This window comes from Triticum aestivum, chromosome 1B, assembly GCF_018294505.1.
Source record: "Triticum aestivum cultivar Chinese Spring chromosome 1B, IWGSC CS RefSeq v2.1, whole genome shotgun sequence".
Taxonomy (NCBI): domain Eukaryota; kingdom Viridiplantae; phylum Streptophyta; class Magnoliopsida; order Poales; family Poaceae; genus Triticum; species Triticum aestivum.
Genome location: NC_057795.1, coordinates 22,645,737 through 22,663,767, shown reverse-complemented (window position 1 = coordinate 22,663,767; position 18,031 = coordinate 22,645,737). Strand labels below are relative to the sequence as shown.

Below are 18,031 nucleotides of genomic sequence, written 5' to 3'. Positions count from 1 at the left end.
GTTCGACGAGCGAGTTCGGCGTCGACGGCAGGACAGCGGCGAGCGGGCGGACAGACAACTCCTGTTCACGGCGGCGCAGTGGCGAGCGCGGGAGCGGCAGCAAGGCGGAGCACGGGACGACGACGACGGGCGCAGCATGGTGTCGGGGAGCGACGGCAACAGGCGCAGGCGCTGCTACAAGTGCGGGGAGCACGGACACTTCCGGCACGAGTGCCCACAGCTCGGAAAGGACCGGCGGCGGAGCAGGCTCTCTTGGCCGGTGCCAACGTCGACGAGGATGGACTCCTCTAGGCCGTGGCTTAGGGGGAGTGTGTTGGAATAAGCCACGGCGTGTGTGGTCGGACTCGTCGAGCGCGTCGGGTACGCGCGGGACGGGCGGGATACAGTGATGGCGTCGGGCTCGTCGGGTTCGTCGGGCGTGTCGGTGGCACGCGGGACGGACGGGATGTGTGGGACGCAGCAGCGTGGCAAGTGTGTGTTTATGTGTGTATGGGCAGTGTATGGCAAAGTGTGCGTGCGTGTGTCTGCGCTTGTGATGTGCGTGGCGTGGTGGTCAGTGGCGTGGGTTAGCTAGCTAGGTAGTTAGCTTGACGTGCATGTAGCGTGGAGGAGCTGTGCATGGCTGTTACGATCAGATGGATCGAGCGCATTGTATGCGCCTCGTGCACGCGCCCGGATCGTTCCGCCGTAGAGCGCTGTGCGCGTCGTGCGCGCTGGCCGGGCGGATCGCTCGCTCCGCTACGTGCATGTATGCGCAGGAGACGTGGGCGCTGCGTAGCTGCAAGACTATAAAGCCTCGCGCGGACGCGACTATGTATTTGCCGATATGAGTTTTGTGCTCTGGAAAGTAAAGTAACGGGGCTGTGTTCAGCCGGGTGAAAATTCCAGTGTATCCTATTCCTTCTTCTACCTTTAGTTTTGTGTGAGAGAGGGAGAGCGGCAACAACAGTTAAAGCATCAAAAGTGGATTGATACCTCGAATAAGTGAATGATGTTCAAGACTTGGTATGAACACAGTGCCACAACTAGAATTCTGATGCAAGCCTGCTGAGTGTGAGGATTAATCTCCTAGGACTTAAAAAAACTATTTGTAGCCGCTACACGTGATAGTTCAAGTAGAATGATGCTTAGCATTGGAACGGTTCAGGATCTGTCTGAACATTGAACTATGCCCCCTTCAATGTCTTTATGAAAATTTAGTTTTATAGATAAATCAATCAACAAAAGCGAAAGGGAAAAGAAAGAAAAACTAAAGAAGACAAAACAGTCTTCCCCGAAAAAAACAACCTTCTGTTCGATTTTTCTAGAAAAGCCGGAGGCTGGAATGGAGACCCCGAGCTGTATAGGGCGGGCAACTACAAGACTTGTGGTGCTTGTTGTTCCTCCTATCCATGGCAACTGTTTTGTCTTGTGTGGTCATGGGAGATAGAGAGCAGTGATGGCATTGCCGTTGAAGATGAAAGGGATAGGAGCTACCGCCATCTGAGTCAGTACATCAGTTCTCACCACCTCGGCTACTGCATAATTGTTGCCCCCGTCATCTCCAAGATCTGGCAGGGTTTTGTCTTGCCTTGATCTCTTGGCGTCTCACTTTATTGTTGGCTCAATTTCGTCAAGTTCCACCCTCTTTTCCTTCGGCAATAACTGTATGGTACGAGTCCCAACCAATGTTTTGTTCTGACTTTTGGCATATATATTGACAAATAAAAGTATAATTTGTATCACATTTGGAGTGATTGCATTTGATAAGTTACTGACATGGCCAAGTAACAGAAAATTAATAAATACCCCCAACAAGTTGAACTCAACTTCATAAACAGTTTGCACATTGTTTAGGCACGTAATGTTGGAGTGATTGGTAACGTAATATTTTCTCACTTCCAATTTTTCGAAGTAGTTAATAAATGGATGAATGCGAATATATTCCACTAATGGCAAGTTGTATCAGTCTAGTTTTTTAATCTGTGAGAAACTCATCCCTCGTTTGTCAAACCTGAAGAGAGATTGTGTCTACTAAGTTCTATTGTATATTATTTAGGTGTCTGTCGAAAGGTGAAACGACTGAACCCAGATGAATAGAAAAGAGAAAAGCGACAGATGAACAGAACTAACCAGTTGTATCACTGACCAGGATCGATGGGTACTAGAAGGCATCGTCCAGTACCATCGAAAGAAGAACTAAGTTCATCATTTGAACTTGTCTGGGCTGCAGAATGCTTTCATATCTTTATCTCGTTCACTAGCATTTGGGTGCTGCCCCGCAAATAAAAAAAGAAAAAAAAAGAGGAAGAATATAACATTTGGGTGCCAACAGCTTGTTCTGGTTCCTCTGTATCTCTGAATAGCATCCAGAAGATCAGACAAGTAAGTGCTGCTTGCAGTTCTCTCACACCATGGTTCTGTGGAAACCCTTGGGTTTCATCACTGTAAAATCCTGCTAGTTTCTCCATGTTGAATTGTCCTGACAACAAAAAGTTGTGCAGCTCTGAAACCTTGAACTTTCCAACAAATGAATTACCGAGGGTAGCATGATGACTTGTATGGGTACTACCTCCACCTTGGTTCTCCTCAGATCGAGTAGTGCCTCTGGAAGCCTCAGTTTTTCCGTCCCCTTTTGGAAGGCTTGTAATTAGAGGGTTCAGATAGTTTGGAATCAGAAGGCTGTCTATGTATTTGATATGATAATCTCCCAAGTCGACACATTCTTCCAAACATTTAGGACTCAACATGCAGTACATACATTCCCCAAAGTTTGTGGCAAAGGACAAATCAATGCCCAAACTAGTGCCATTTCTATGACTGTTACGGTGTAGAGAAAGCCGGCAGACATATTAGTGCCGCATTGCAAGACAAGGTATTGAAGTTCTGGGAAGCGGACATGTGCGAGAGCAATTGGTTGGCCATCGCCGCTGAAACTGGCTCCATGTAAACTGAACTGAAGCGTTCTTGAAGAACAATTGCCTGGAGTGCTTTTTCATTACTCCCTCCATTTTTGTATACAAGGCCATAAACCCATATTACAGGTACCAAGGTAGAAATTAATGCTTACTTAAGTCAATGTCGCAAGCTTGTCTTTTCTCCTCGCTCGACGTGTTAATTAATGTGTATTTTTCTATTCAACGCACAACAAGACAACTCTCTCACTCCTCGTTGGTTGATTAATGTGGTACATGAAAACCAAGCTTCTCACTCCCACATGCATGCAAGGGGTATTAATGTCTTCGGTTGCTAGTACGAGGTAAACCTCTTCAATTTTACCTCGATTGATGTTAGTGGCCTTGTATAGTTGCAAATTATAATTTTGGTAGTGGCCTTGTATACAAAAATGGAGGGAGTACCAGGTCTTCTTACTTTGTGCACATAGCCCTTCCTAGAGCTGCAAGCGTTAGCTACTGACTGCATAGTGGTGGTCACCATTACTCTGCTACTTGCACCATCATATGTTGTGAAGGAAGGCAAATTCCATGCTATTCTAGTGAGCTAGGTTGCGTGCTGGGATCCTAGTTCATCTCTAAGCTCTGACGGCTCCGTTCCGGGCTACATACGGGTACCCGACGGTGAGAGAGAGGAGGAAGAAGTGATGGAACAAGAGATTGGAGAAGGGGGGAGATATAAGGGGGAGGAGGAAGAAGTACGAGGAGAGAGAGAGAGAGAGAGAGAGAGAGAGAGAGAGAGAGAGAGAGGAGGGGAAGAAGGGAGAGGAGGAAGAAGAGAAGTGATATGGGAAATAAGGGAAGGGGAGGAAGAAGAGAAGGTAGAGAAGAAAGAAGAACATGCATAACATGCTTTCTCCAATTATTGACCGTATATATTAGTGGCGTGTGCTTTCACTGGCACGCTACTATTGGAACACTTACTAGAGGTGTCTCGTGGGTTGTCACACCCCTAATAATTATCTATATTTAAACAGCTATTCACCAACGACACAACATCGGCCCTTCCCATTTTATCACCCCTGCTCCTCAATGCGTGCATGCATGCCGACCCTTAGCAGCTACATACTCATCTCCTTTGGGAGCGGCCAGCGGAGGTAGCGTCTCTCCGACATGGTGCCGCTGGATGATTCCTCACCCGCGGCCTAAGCTAGCCCCGGCGCTGGCGCTGGCGATGCTCAGCACTAATGCATGCGCATCGACCTGTTAGCGTGACACTGCCGACGAGGAGTTGGTCGCGCCAAGCAGCCACCCGTACATGGCGACCAACATGTACATGGCCAGACGTTAGAAAGCGGACGATACTAGAATTTGATTGATTCACCATGATGTTGCTTGTTTTATTCATTTGTATTATTCATAGGTTTTTCTCTAAAGCAACATGAATAGTCTCGGTTCCTTGAAGAAAACACGAATAGTCTCATACATGCAGCAGTAAACGATTGATGGTTGAAGACTGTTGAATATATAACAACCCCAAAAAATGTATCCATACATTCATTGATTTTTAAACATTTTAAAGGTTATCTATCATAATTCCTAGAGTTACATAAAACGTGAAGCACATACTATATCCTGAAGAGACTATGCGGAACTCAACATAGATGCATAGTTTGATCCTTGACTCATATCATGTGTTGGAGCGGTGATAAAGGATAGCAACGTGAAATTAATTGCAGATGCAAATGAGAAGGTTGATTCATGTTATAATGCTTTTACATAGAGGCGCTGTCCTTGAGGTTTGGTCTCAATCTTGCACATATGAGCGGATGCAATAAACCTGAGATCAATGCAGATAATATAGAAGTGATCACTACCATGAAAGAGGGGAGCTCGTCGTTTATTGCAAGTGCTATTTTTGATGACTAATATCTTGTGTCCTTAGACTTTAACGCATATAATTTATGAACACAGCTATAGGGAAACCAACCATGTTGTGCACGAATTGGCAAGATTGGCTACATTTTCCTCTCCTAAACTTTTGTTAGTGTCTACCACTAAGGAAATTGTCCCATGCTCTGCGACGATTCTTATGAATGAATAAAGGAGGATTGAAGTTTAAAAAAAAGACATCCTGTCTCCAACACCCATAATATATGTAATATTAATGTAACCAACACAACTTTCAATAAAAGCTTCTAACCATTAGGCAGCTATACCAGGCGAACGATCTTCGCCTGATGGAACTTCTGCAAGTAACTTGTAATACTGCGATCTTCAGTATCAAGTTACATGTGCAGAAGAAATAGAAGGAATAATTCAATCATGCCTTCATCTTGTCCATTTGCAAGAACTCAATATGGAGTATGTCCCAGGTGCATATTTTCTAATCTGAGCAACCGGTCCATTAAAGAGACCATTTGAATAACGATAAAATGCAACACGAAGTCATCATGATCTCCCTCCCTTCCATATAAAGTTGGTACTGAGATTTTCACTGACACCAGTGATTGGTCACCATATCTTTAAGCATATGTTGCTTCATATGCACCTCAACTATTGTAAAAAATGTGTCTATGTACAATCTAGAACCATTTCAGATAATAAGGTCACACAATTCACATGGCTAGCCACCCAAGAGATAATTTACAATTACTCATTACTCCTTAATTGGAAGTACTTCAATCAAAACCAAGTTTCACAACCATTAATTATGTTAGGCTCATATGACTTCACATCATAAATACGTAGATAATGCATTACTCAAATTATATTTTTGGATGAAAATCCAAATATGGAATGAATGTAATAATTGCCAGCAATGTCCTTGTGACAATAACTTTCTTTGTCTTTTATTCTCATGTTTGAACTAGTATAGGTCGGTGTTACACATGATGGTACACATCACTTTTATTTATCATCGTTACACTGAACACTCCATTGACTAAACGCCGATGATCCACCGGTCTAGTACTATAGCTCTTCGTTTCATTGGCCCCTGATGCCTATACCGCTACTCCAGATGGTTGTTGTTGTGGATAAGGTTGCTGAGGTTGGTGTGGCTGCAGAGGGAATGGTTGTTAGGGTTGCTGGGGAATTATCTGTTCTGCTTGTTCTGGGAATGCTTGTTGGGGTTGGGGAAATGGTTGTTGTGGTTGCTGGGGGAACGATTGTTGTGGTTGCAGAGCGAATGGTTGTTGGAGTTGCTGGGGGAATGGTTGTTGAGGTTGCAGGGAGAATGGTTGTTGGGGTTGCTGGGGAATTATTTGTCCTGGTTGCTGGGGAAATGGTTGTTGGGGCTGGGAAAATGGTTGTTGGGGCTGCAGAGAGAATGGTTTTTGGGGTTGCTGAGAAATTATTTGTTCTGGTTGCTGGTGGAATGGTTGTTGCGATTGTAGGAGGAATGGTTGTTGCGGTTGCTGGCGAATTATTTGTTCTGGTTGCTGGGGGAATGGTTGTTGTGGTTGGAGGGGGCATGGTTGTTGGGATTGCTGGGGAATTATTTGTCCTGGTTGCTGGGATAATGGTTGTTGGGGCTGGGAAAATGGTTGTTGTGGCTGCAGAGAGAATGGTTGTTGGGATTGCTGGGAAATTATTTGTTCTGGTTGCTGGGGGAATGGTTGTTGCGGTTGTAGGGGGAATGGTTGTTGCGGTTGCTGGGGAATTATTTGTTCTGGTTGCTGGGGGAATGATTGTTGTGGTCTCTGGGGTTGCTGGGGGAATGGTTGTTGTGGTTGTTGGGGCTGGGGAAATGGTTGTTGTGGTTGCAAGGGGAATTGTTGTTGGGGCTGAGGAAAAGATTGTTGTGGTTGTTGGGGTCTCTGGGGTTGCTCCGGGAATGGTATTCGTGGTTGTTGGGGAATCGGCTGTTGAGGCTGGGGAAATGGTTGTTGTGGTTGCAAGGGGAATTGTTGTTGGGGCTGGGGAAAAGATTGTTGTGGTTGTTTGGGTTGCTGGGGGAATGGTTGTTGTGGTTGGAGGGGGGTTGGTCGTTGGGGTTGAGGAAATGGTTGTTGTGGTTGATGCGGGGAATATTGTTGGGGTATGGGAAATGCTTGCTGTGGATATGGTTGCTGCGGATATGATTGTTCTTCCGGAAATTGTTGTTGTGGTGATTGCAACTCTTGGTCGCTAGGGTTTAGCGGCCTAGCAGCAGTGACCATGCTCGTCGCCATGGCAAGGAGGACCAAGATGAGGAAGGTCTTCATGTTTGATTTGTGGTTATGAATGCTTGCTTGGAATTGATGTTTCTGATCTTGGTGTGTGATGTTTGGATGATGGAAGGTGACTATGATGGTGCAGGTGTATTTATAGTTGTCATGGTATGGTTTCATTCATCCTTGCACCCGCTTTCTGAAAAAGTGACCAAAAGCTTATCCAACTAATCATTTGGTATGTTGTGTTTGGTGGTGCAACTTTACTTGTGTGATTTTGGATTATTCATCATAGTTGCTTTTTGTTGCACATATCATCTGGTTGTAAGGCATGCTTGATAACGACCGATGACTCATTTTTTTCACTTTACACTACACACCTTGATCTAGATTTGCCTCCTTTTGGAATTTAGTTTGTGATGCTCTACATGATGTTAGGCATATCCAGATAGGCTTAGCTTGAGTGGGACTAAGTTTGTAAGCTTGTGTGTGTCAATATATGATAGATCACACTATATATGAGAAGATTGTTCTAGACATTATTTTTACTAAACTAACTTTGTATTTTTTTCTGCGTAGTATATTCTAAGATGGATAACCAGATTTGACTCACCAAATAACAAGATAAACCGAGTGGCAAGTTAAGGGTTGTGACATGGACTTTTCTCTAAGATACATCATCTTATCTTGCATGCTCTGCATATTTGAAAAGTAGGTACAACTTCATATGCAACTGAAACAAAACTAGGCAGAAAAAATAAAAATAACATGAGAATATATAGAGAGTATAGGACTATATTATGTTACTAGCAACAAAATATTCTTCTGTTAATGTAGCATCCTATAGGGCCTAATGCTGGTTCCCCTAACCAGTATGATACAAGTAAAAGAAGCGAACAGTCCCTCACGGCGCATAGATTTTTTTTTTGAAGAATCCCACCAAGCCTCTCAGTATCCATACGCATGCAAATTTGGATCCTTGAGGGCACCCTCCGACCCTCTTTAGTTAACCTAAATCCTGATGTCTCCTAGGCCTATTAAGTAGTAGTATCCTAGGGCATCCCACATGCTTGCAACTTAGTGATGTATAGGCGATGTATCTAATGAAAACCTCAATTCTATAAAAATACGGAAACTATTGGCATGTGCCATTGGATCAGTAGCCAAGGGGAAAGATGAAAGGTGGGAATGCTAACCTGCTACTTAAGCCAGTTTTACCCATATCCCCTTGTTGATTCGGACGATTAGAGAAATTCTAGTGTCCCATTGGCGTTTCGTGTTCGAACGATTCCTCTTTGATCTGGGTGAGGTGGGAGGCCATGGCGACCCGCCCTTCGGACTGCACCGCCACCTGTCCTATTTGATGCCCTTGTCGCTCATATGTTCCCTCCCATGGCACCCACAAGTCATGTCGCAATCGCTCACGAGACTATAACCTTCGCCGCCAAATGTCATGGAGACGCTCCCTTCAGACTATGTGGATCCTCTGCCCCCTCCCATGCCCCCCGCCTCCTCGTAGCCCAATCCTTGCCCAGTCCTTGACTCCATGTACAAATGAATCATTGTTTTTTCCTGAATCCTAATGAACATGTCGGGTTGGTAGAGCGCCGCGTCGCTGATTCGCCGGTGAGTGGCGGGCTGGCGGCAGCACCCAAGGCACATGCCGCATCTAGTTTGCTGACCCACTCCTATAGGTTAAATCTGGTCGCTCAGCTCGAGCTTTTGGGCTCGGCCCGAGTTTGCGTCGGCTCGGAGTGAGTCAGGCTCGGCCCGTAACACAAAAAGGTCGAGCCGAGCTGCACAATCGGGCTTGTTTTCACCTCAAGCCGAGCCAGGCTCGACTTGGGCTGACTCGCGAGCCCAAAGCTCGCACGACAGAGCAGCCCACCGCATCCCTTAGCAAACAGCCTAACACGCTATCTCACGCAGCCCATGGCCAGCACGCTGCCTTGGCCCAGTTTGCACATCTCCACGCCCGCATGATACGAGAAAGAGAGCGAGACGCCATAGCAGCTTCCGTAGGGTTTCCTTGCCGCCGCCGCCGGCAGCATGCCGGACACCGACGCCGGCTCGCCGCTCGCCCACCCTTCGTCCTCCACCTCGTCGACGTTCTCTTTGTTAGGATAATCATGACTTGACCGTGCATGCATATGGTTTTGTGGATAAGCTAGCTATGTGTGCCTTGACCGACTCGTGTGCGTGCGTGAGTTTGTTAGATGCATGCAGGTTGTTAGCTAGCTTTGTGGAGTGGGGTTAGTGGCAGGGTGATCAATTCGTGCGTGTGTTAGTGGTCGGTGTGTGGCCGTGGTCGGGTCATGTGTGCGTGTGAGTATCAGGTATAAAAAGCCCCTCATGTAGTGCTTGAAGCGGCACCGGTATGAGCCGAGTGTAGCCATGTAGCCACTGTAAGGAAGAAAAGGATTGGGGCGTTCGTGCGCCTGTGGCGGCGTTCGTGCGCCGGCCGGAAAATCTTGTGTCCACTGTTCTTCTTCTTCCACCTCTGTCCGGCGGAGAGGAGAGGTAGCTAGAGGGCTGCGGTTCCAACAATTGGTATCATGAGCTTGGTGTCTTGGGCGTGTTTGCCGTGTCGGAGGCGTGGCAGCGATGGCGGCGCTCGCCGGCGGCTGCGCGTTGGAGCTCCGGGTCGTGTGTCGGCCTATGGAGGTGGGCGGCGCTGTGGCTGCCATGGCGCGTGGCGGAGGCGGCGGGCGGTGACGTCGTACGTGCGGCAACCGCGGAGGCCGCCGAGGCGCTGCGTGGTGGCGTGGCGGCGCAGCACGGCATGGCGGCATGGAGGTCGCGGCGGTGCAGGGCAATAAGACGCGGCGACGAGCCGGGCGCGACTGGTGCGTGTTATGGGTGCGCACTGGACGCGTCGGGACCGTGGGAGTGGACCGCGTCGAGACGCTGGACCTGGTTGCGCAGATCGCGTACGTGCGCGGCGGGAGCGCGGGCCGGGAGCGCGGGGACGTGGGGAGTGCGCGCGAAGGGCACGGCGGTCGCAGAGAAGAGGAGGTCGCGAAGGACCTGCGTGGTGGCGCAGAGGTCGCGACAGCTCGGGGCGACAACCGTGGAAGGTGCGTGGCACGGAGGCGCGGCGTGGCGGCTGCCATGGCGGACGCGGAGGCGGCACGCGGTGAGCGTCTGGTGCTGCCGGGCTCGTTGGGCGCTTTGGGTGCGCGCGGGACGTGCGGGACGCACTGGTGCAGTCGGGCTCGTCGGGTGCGCGCGGGACGTGCGGGGCGCAGAGGGACGCCAGGCGTGTGTCGCCGGCGGAGAAGGAGATCGGCGTATGTCGCCGGGGCCGTGACGGAGCACGGTGCGACCGGCGTCAGTGCGTCAGGTCGGGTCCCTGGCGGTGTGACCGGCGTCGATGCGCCAGGTCGGGTCCGCGGGCTGGGTCACGGCCGTGACAACGACGATTACGGAAGCTGCAACAACTCCGACGACGGCAAGTCAAGATTAAGGGAAGAATGTTAGGATAATCATGACTTGACCGTGCATGCATATGGTTGTGTGGACAAGCTAGCTATGTGTGCCTTGAACGACTCGTATGCGTGCGTGAGTTTGTTAGATGCATGCAGGTTGTTAGCTAGCTTTGTGGAGTGGGGTTAGTGGCAGGGTGATCAATTCGTGCGTGTGTTAGTGGCCGGTGTGTGGCCGTGGTCGGGTCATGTGTGCGTGTGAGTATCGGGTATAAAAAGCCCTTCATGTAGTGCTTGAAGCGGCGCCGGTATGAGCCGAGTGTAGCCATGTAGCCACTGTAAGGAAGAAAAGGATTGGGGCGTTTGTGCGCCCGTGGCGGCGTTCGTGCGCCGGCCGGAAAATCTTGTGTCCACTGTTCTTCTTCTTCCACCTCTGTCCGGCGAAGAGGAGAGGTAGCTAGAGGGCTGCAGTTCCAACACTCTTCCTGCTCGCCACCGCGGCCGATGGAGTCGACAACTTCCTTCTTTGCGGCGCTCGCGTACGTCCACGAGGAGCACCGCCACTGTCTTCATCGCTTGCCGTCGGCGACCTTGCTTGTTATCGCTTGTCTTCTTCTCGGCACACGCACGTGTTCACGAGGAGCGTCGCACTGTCTTCCTCGCGAGCGGTCGGCGACCACCCATGTGGAGGCCCACATGGCAGTGACTTGGAGTACGCAGGCTTGGCGAGCCTGCCAAGCTGCACCGAGCTAGGGCAAAGCCCAGGCCGAGCTCCGTTTTGTGGCTCGTCGGAGCATTGAGCTCGGCTCGGCTCGCCAGAGGAACGGCGCAGGCTCGGCTCGAGTTGGCTCGCGTCCAGGACTACTATAGGTGTACAATTGATGTGTATTTATCAATAACTAGTCATTTTTATTGTTTTTAGATTGAAGTTAAGTTGCATGTTCTCCCTCTTTCACCTCGATTCCCCATCATTGTGTCCAAAAGCTCTACCTCTCTACCACCTCTGTCCTGATTTATTGGTCCCCTTTATAATTTATACTAAATTTTGATCAAAGATGTTAGTGCATGTCAATAGAAATCATATCGCTGGATTCGTATTTAAACATAGTTTTATATAATTTTTATGACATGCATGAACAATTTGTTAGTTAAATTTATGATCAAAATTTGGCGTAGAATACAATGAATACCTATAAATCAGGACGGAGGTAGTACCTCACTATGTTGTCCGACCCCACGGTTCAGCATGACTCTACCGCTACCTGAACATCTGGCATGCCCCACCGTAATCACGCATACCAAAGGAACCCCAGCGGCCGATCGTCATGGCATGGAGGTGTAGTTTTTCCTTCGGGAAAGGACATCTACTCCACGTGGATAGGTGCAAGCGCACGATTTAAATTTGTGGAAACAAAATTTGCATGGCTCGACATGCATGGTTTACTCGTGCCAATCTTCTTGAATAATATCCGTGAACCACGACAAGGCGACAAGCACAACCAAAAGATTCCAAGTAGTAGCTTTTCGGTCTTCTTGGACCACTATCATTGGTAAGAAGAACCCGAGAATTGTCTGATATTGAAGAGAATAGCGTGTGGAGCACATGGGTGTTAAGAAGAATCTATCAATATGTGTTGCAAAAGAAGGAGCCAAGCTTGCAAAGATCGAAGCCGAGAGAGAAAAATTAGTTGGAGATCCTCACTAAGATCAGAGCCAAGAAAAACAATTAGTAGCCTAGATTATGTACATTTGCATCACGGGACATTTGGCTCCTTTTTTTGTAGCACACTAGATCTTACTTGGAGTTCCTCGCTAAGATCGAAGCTGAGAGAAAAATTAGTAGCCTAGATAATGTACATTTACATCACGTCCAGAGCATAAGAATGTTGCCAATCTAGATGTTCCGCAAAACTGCACGACGAGTTCTACCATGATTACAAGCAATGAATTCATCAATAGCGTCCAACTTAATTTCCTGGAGGCACGCTATGTAGTCGAAGCATGATGCAATCGTCTCATGAATATTCATATGTCTGACTTGTTAGGATCGCTATGGCTATAAAATTAACATGGTTTTTACTGGTAAAATTTCATCTCCAACACATATAATCTACCAATGCGCGCACTGGTTATCTTTTTTGACTAGTCTACAATGACTGGAAACACCGACCACTGTCTATGGTGGTGTGTACACGAAATAAGATATCCCATATGGGTGGCAGGCCCTCCACCCTTCTCATCTTAGGCATGGTTTCTGTCTAATATGACATTGATGTTTTTTTAGAAAGGAGGCATACGTCTGTCATTAAATGATACAGAGGTGTTGAGGTGAACATCAAACAAAACTACAAATCGGCCATGGGCAAACAAAAGGTAGAGAAAAATGGAGCGCGGCCTGCAAGCCGTAGCCTTGAAACACTAGAGCGCTCTTTTATCCAGGTAGAAGCAAATGTAACTAATACAATGATGGGCAAACAAATGCAATTAAGACAATGATGGACAAAACATCAGAAGAAAGGTCCATTGTCTGCATGAAAGATGGACCTATTCCCGGAACCATCCGCCCGTCGCCGAAGTGGCCCCCCTGCCCTCTCGCCCTTGCTTGAAGGACACCGACCCGTCGAATGGCGGCAAGCTTAATATCATTAATGACCATACCAAGCTGAGGCAACGTTGTTGCAACAAACCACAAGTCATAACCCTGACTAGTAGCTGAGAAACTAGGCTCATGAGACAGTGACTCCAAGAAGGGAACGACGTTGCGCCACTGCCGTGATGACCCACAAGTATAGGGGATCAATCATAGTCTTTTCGATAAGTAAGAGTGTCGAACCCAATGAGGAGCAGAAGGAAATGACAAGCGGTTATCAACAAGGTATTGTCTGCAAGCACTGAAATTATCGGTAACAGATAGTTTGGTAGCAAGGTAATTTGTAACGAGCAGCAAGTAGTAGCGGTAACAAAGATGCAGCTAGGTAGCCCAATCTTTTTTGTAGCAAAGGACGGGCTGGAACAGTCTCTTATAATAAGCAAAGTGTTCTTGAGGACACACGAGAATTTCATCTAGTCACCATGATCATGTTTATTTTTGCATTCGCTATTTTGATAATTTGATATATGGGTGGGACAGGTGCTTCGGTGTTATTCTTACTTGAACAAGCCTCCCGCTAATGATTAACCCCTCTCGCAAGCATCCACAACTATGAAATAAGAATTAAGATAAAACAAACCATAGCATGAAACATATGGATCCAAATCAGCCCCTTACGGAATAGCGCATAAACTAGGGTTTAAGATTTTGTCACTCTAGCAACCCATCATCTAACTACTACTCCACAATGCCTTTCGTAGTCCCAAATATGATGAAATGTCATGTAGTCGATGTTCACACGACACCATCACTACGGGAAACTGCTAATTTGCCGTCAGGAGGGGTCTTTGCCGTCAGCTTTTCGTCGGGCAGACGGCAACGAGTGGGTTTGCCGTCATCGGTAGACGGCAAAGACAAACTGACGATAAAATAAACTTTGTCGTCTGTGCAAAAAAATACATACGGCAAAGAGCTCTCTTTGCTGTCTGCAACAAAAATCATAGACGGCAAAGGTGTTTTTATTTGCAGACGGCAAAGATTCTTTGCCGTCTATATTTTTTTGTCAGACGGCAAAGTGAGCTCTTTGACGTCTGTATTTATTTTCGCAGACGGCAAAGAAGAAGCACATCATGCGGATCAATCACACGGATCGATGAGTTGGCAAAATCTCAGACGCACATCTCACGCTGTCGGTCGCATGCCTCCGCCCACCCCACGATGCTCGCACCCCCACACATGCCCCCACCCACGAGGCCACGAGCCTACCTGCCCCACCCACAACTCCCATCTCCTCTCCCGTGCTCCCTCTTCTCTCCACTGGATCTCCGCCTCCCCGAGTAGTAGCACACCGCCGGCCAGTGCCTTCCTCTCTCCTGCTCCCTCCTCCCTCGCTACGTCTCCCTTGAGCAGCCACAGGCCGCCGGGCTGAGCCCAGCGCCCGCCCGTCACCAAGCAGCCGCACGCCGCGGCCAGCGCCCTCCCGTTGTCCGTCCACCACAGCCCCCAACACCCTCCCGCCCGTCCGTCCGCCCCCGAGCGGCCGCTCGCTGAGCCCAGCGCCCACCTGTCCCCAAGCAGCCGCACATCGCGGCCAGCGCCCTCCCGCCGTCCGTACACCGCCGCGCCCAACACCCTCCTGCCCGTCCATCCGCCACCTCGCCAGCGACGTGTGAAGGTCCACCTCGCGAGCTCGTCTTCACCCGCCGGCCGTGCGCAACACAGCTCCTCCGGCCGGGCACCCGAGCCCATCCACACTTGGAGCTCCTCATCACCCGCCGGTCGTGTGCTCCGCTTCGCAAACTGCGCCGCTAGAGCAGCCGTGCGCTCCGCCTCGCGAGCTTCGCTGGTCGAGCACCGCCCATCCCCGACATCCCTCGAGTGCCTCGTCGTGGCATCGGAGCGAGACAGCTCCCGAGCACGGCCAGGCCGGAGCGACACGGCTGAGCAGGGTCGGGCGATGGCGCACCGAGCAGAGCAGTCCGGCAAGCGTTAGGGCCGGGCGGCGGGGCGAACAGAGCACTGCAGGGGAGAAGGACTCGATTGATTTTTAGTTTTACTTTTAGGGTTCTTTGTGTTAATTTCCAGGACTATTCTGTAGCTTTATTTTTTTTGGGGTCATGTTTGCATTTTGTACTGGACTCTCATGGAATAAAAGCACTAAACACGAGCGAGCCTTGGCCTGTTAAATGAAGAAAAGAAACATAGGTAGTGCACTGCGTGCGTTTACCGCATCCCTCGGGTCAATGCTCCTATTTTTTTTAATTTGAACCATTTCTTCGCCGTCTGTGATATACGAGGTTGACGGCAAAGACATGAATAGCTAACGGTAAAGATGTAGTCTGGCTGATGGCAAAAGTACTTTTCTTTGCCGTCTGTGATATATAAGGCTGACGGCGAAGTAGATTTGGCTGACAGCAAAGTCTTTGCCGTCTGTCGGATGAAAAGCTGACGGCAAAGCATTCTTTGCCGACTTATCTTTGCCGTCTGAGTTTGCCGTCTGCTTCCTGACGGCAAAACCTTTGCCGTCTGGATTTAGGTCTTTGCCGTCTGTGATCCACAGACGGCAAATTATCTGTTTCCTGTAGTGCATTAAGGCAAACAACAACATACATATCATCAAAATATCGAACGAATACCAAGTTCACGTGAGTACTTATAACAAGACTTCTCCCATGTCCTCAAGAACAAAACTAACTACTCACAAATCATATTCATGTCCAAGATCATAGGGGTATTGAATAGCACCAAGGATCTGAACATATAATCTTCCACCAAATAAACCAACTAGCATCAACTTCAAGATGTAATCAACACTACTAGCAACTCACAGGTACCAATCTGAATTTTTGAGACAAAGATTGAATACAAGAGATGAATTAGGGTTTGAGATGAGATGGTGCTGGTGAAGATGTTGATGAAGATTGGTCCTACAACGATGAGAGGGTTGTTGCTGATGTTGATGACTTTGATTTCCCCCTCTCAGAGGGATGTATCCCCGGCGGAATCGCTCCGCCGGAGAGAAAAAGTGCTCTTGCCCAGGTTCCGCATCGAGACGGCGGCGCTTCGTCCCGAAAGTTCTATCTTTTTTTCGAGGGCGAATGGCTTCATATAGCAGAAGATGGGCCATAGAGGATGGCCAGAGGCCCCACTCATGACCACATGTTTAGAGAGAGAGAGAGAGAGAGAGAGAGATGTCGATAAAATCAAATACGGACATAGTAGCATCATGATCAATATCATAGCAGCAATATATTTTATCATAAAACTTCTCATGAGAAAGTAACAATTCATCACAACAACAAAGTATAATGCATAAACTTTCTTGAAAACTAACAAACTATGTTGTCAGTCAACAAGGCAAATACAATTCATCATATTTCCAGGAAGGGTCTCATGTAAGAGCTTTTGTTTAGCAAGTCCACATACTCAACTATCGTTTAGTCTTCTATGGTTGCTGACACTCAGGACATATATATGGAGCAGAAGTTTTAGTCAGACAGATAGAAAGATAGGGACTTATAGTTTCGCCTCCCAACTTATTTACATCACGGGTAATGTCAACAATAATAATTCATGATTACTTACATCCAACTAGATATATATGCCTAGTTCTTTCCTCACCACATAATACGTGCTAAAGAGAAAAATAAAAAGGAATAGAGGAGAACACTATTGAGTCTTTCATGAAAAGTAAATACATAATGGTAAAAGATAGGCTCGTCGCAGAGGGAAGCAAAGGTTGTCATGCGCTTTTTGTTTTGGATGTGCAAAGTTTTAATGTAAAGGAACGCCACTTAATATTGCCCCTTGTGATAGCAAGCTTTATTATGCAACCCGTCACTTTTATTTCTTTACAATCACAAGATCGTACAAAGCTTATTTTCTCTTACAATAAAAGATCATACATATTTAGAAGCAATTTTTAGTGCTTTATGCACCGATGACAACTTACTTGAAGGATCTTATTCAATCCATAGGTAGATATAGTGGACTCTCATGACATGAAACTTGGTTTAAGAGTTTTGGATGCACAAGTAGTATCTCTACTTGGTGCGGATTTTTGGATAACAATGATATTGAGAAAACACCACATGTTGGAGAACCTATAATAATATAACTTCTATGTGAATATAAGCAAACATAACTCATTACGTTGTCTTTCTTGTCTAACGTCAACAATTTGACATAGAATACTTAATGGGGGCTCACAATCATAAAATATGTCTAAGATAGTATATTTATAAGTGAATCTTCTCTTTCTTTATTAACCTCTTCATGAATTGCATCATTGACCAATACTATATTTGTTAACTTTCAATAAATTTTAGCACTTATACTTTCCTTTATGTAAAGTCATTACTTTCCATGGGATTAGCATATGATCTTTCCAGTATATACCTGAAGGATACAATAAAACCGTGATCCTAGTAGCCCTCGAGACTCTAGTCAATTCGCAAAATCAGCCTGAGGATCGAATTCTCACTTTGCAGCATACTTTAGGAAAGAACACGGTGTGCAGTAGTCTCTTCAAAAACCGTATTGCACTTCAAATTTCCTGCATTGAGTCGTCAATGCAGTAGCCCCAAGACTGAGGTTGGGCAATAAGGCCGACTTGAGGATCGGATCTCCTCGGGCACAGTTCGCTGGAACAGGCAGCTAGTGAATTTGACATATTGGGGCAGCTCAAGCAACCTGCTGCTGTTTATTTCCAGTAATCAAATAAGATAACAGGGTGCTTTTAAGGAATTAAGGGTATTGCCCTTCCTCAGTTTTTTCATGTGACTCACGATTTGTGGAAACCCTTGGCGTACATCAGCGACAAATCCTGCCATAGTCTCCATGTTGCATTGTCCTGGCAACAAAAAGTGATGTACGCCAGCGTTATGTAAACTAAAGCTTTCTTGAAGAACAATTGTTTTCTGTGCTGTTTGTTAATTACCAGGTCTTCTTACTTTGTGCACATAGCCCTTGCTTTAGCTGCAAGCGTTA

General features: G+C 47.4%; 1 protein-coding gene across 1 annotated transcript; it reads right to left on the bottom strand.

Moving 5' to 3' along the window:
* Positions 1–5,700: 5,700 nt before the first annotated feature.
* LOC123104557 (gamma-gliadin-like) lies at positions 5,701–7,145 on the bottom strand. The gene has a single exon (XM_044526435.1). It carries the CDS (start codon positions 7,079–7,081, stop codon positions 5,954–5,956), a length of 1,128 nt encoding a protein of 375 aa, XP_044382370.1. The 5' UTR covers positions 7,082–7,145; the 3' UTR covers positions 5,701–5,953.
* Positions 7,146–18,031: the final 10,886 nt, after the last annotated feature.

Coding starts and splice junctions, on each gene's coding strand:
- LOC123104557 (XM_044526435.1), bottom strand. CDS start 7,081: ATGAAGACCTTCCTCATCTTGGTCCTCCTTGCCATGGCGACGAGCATG.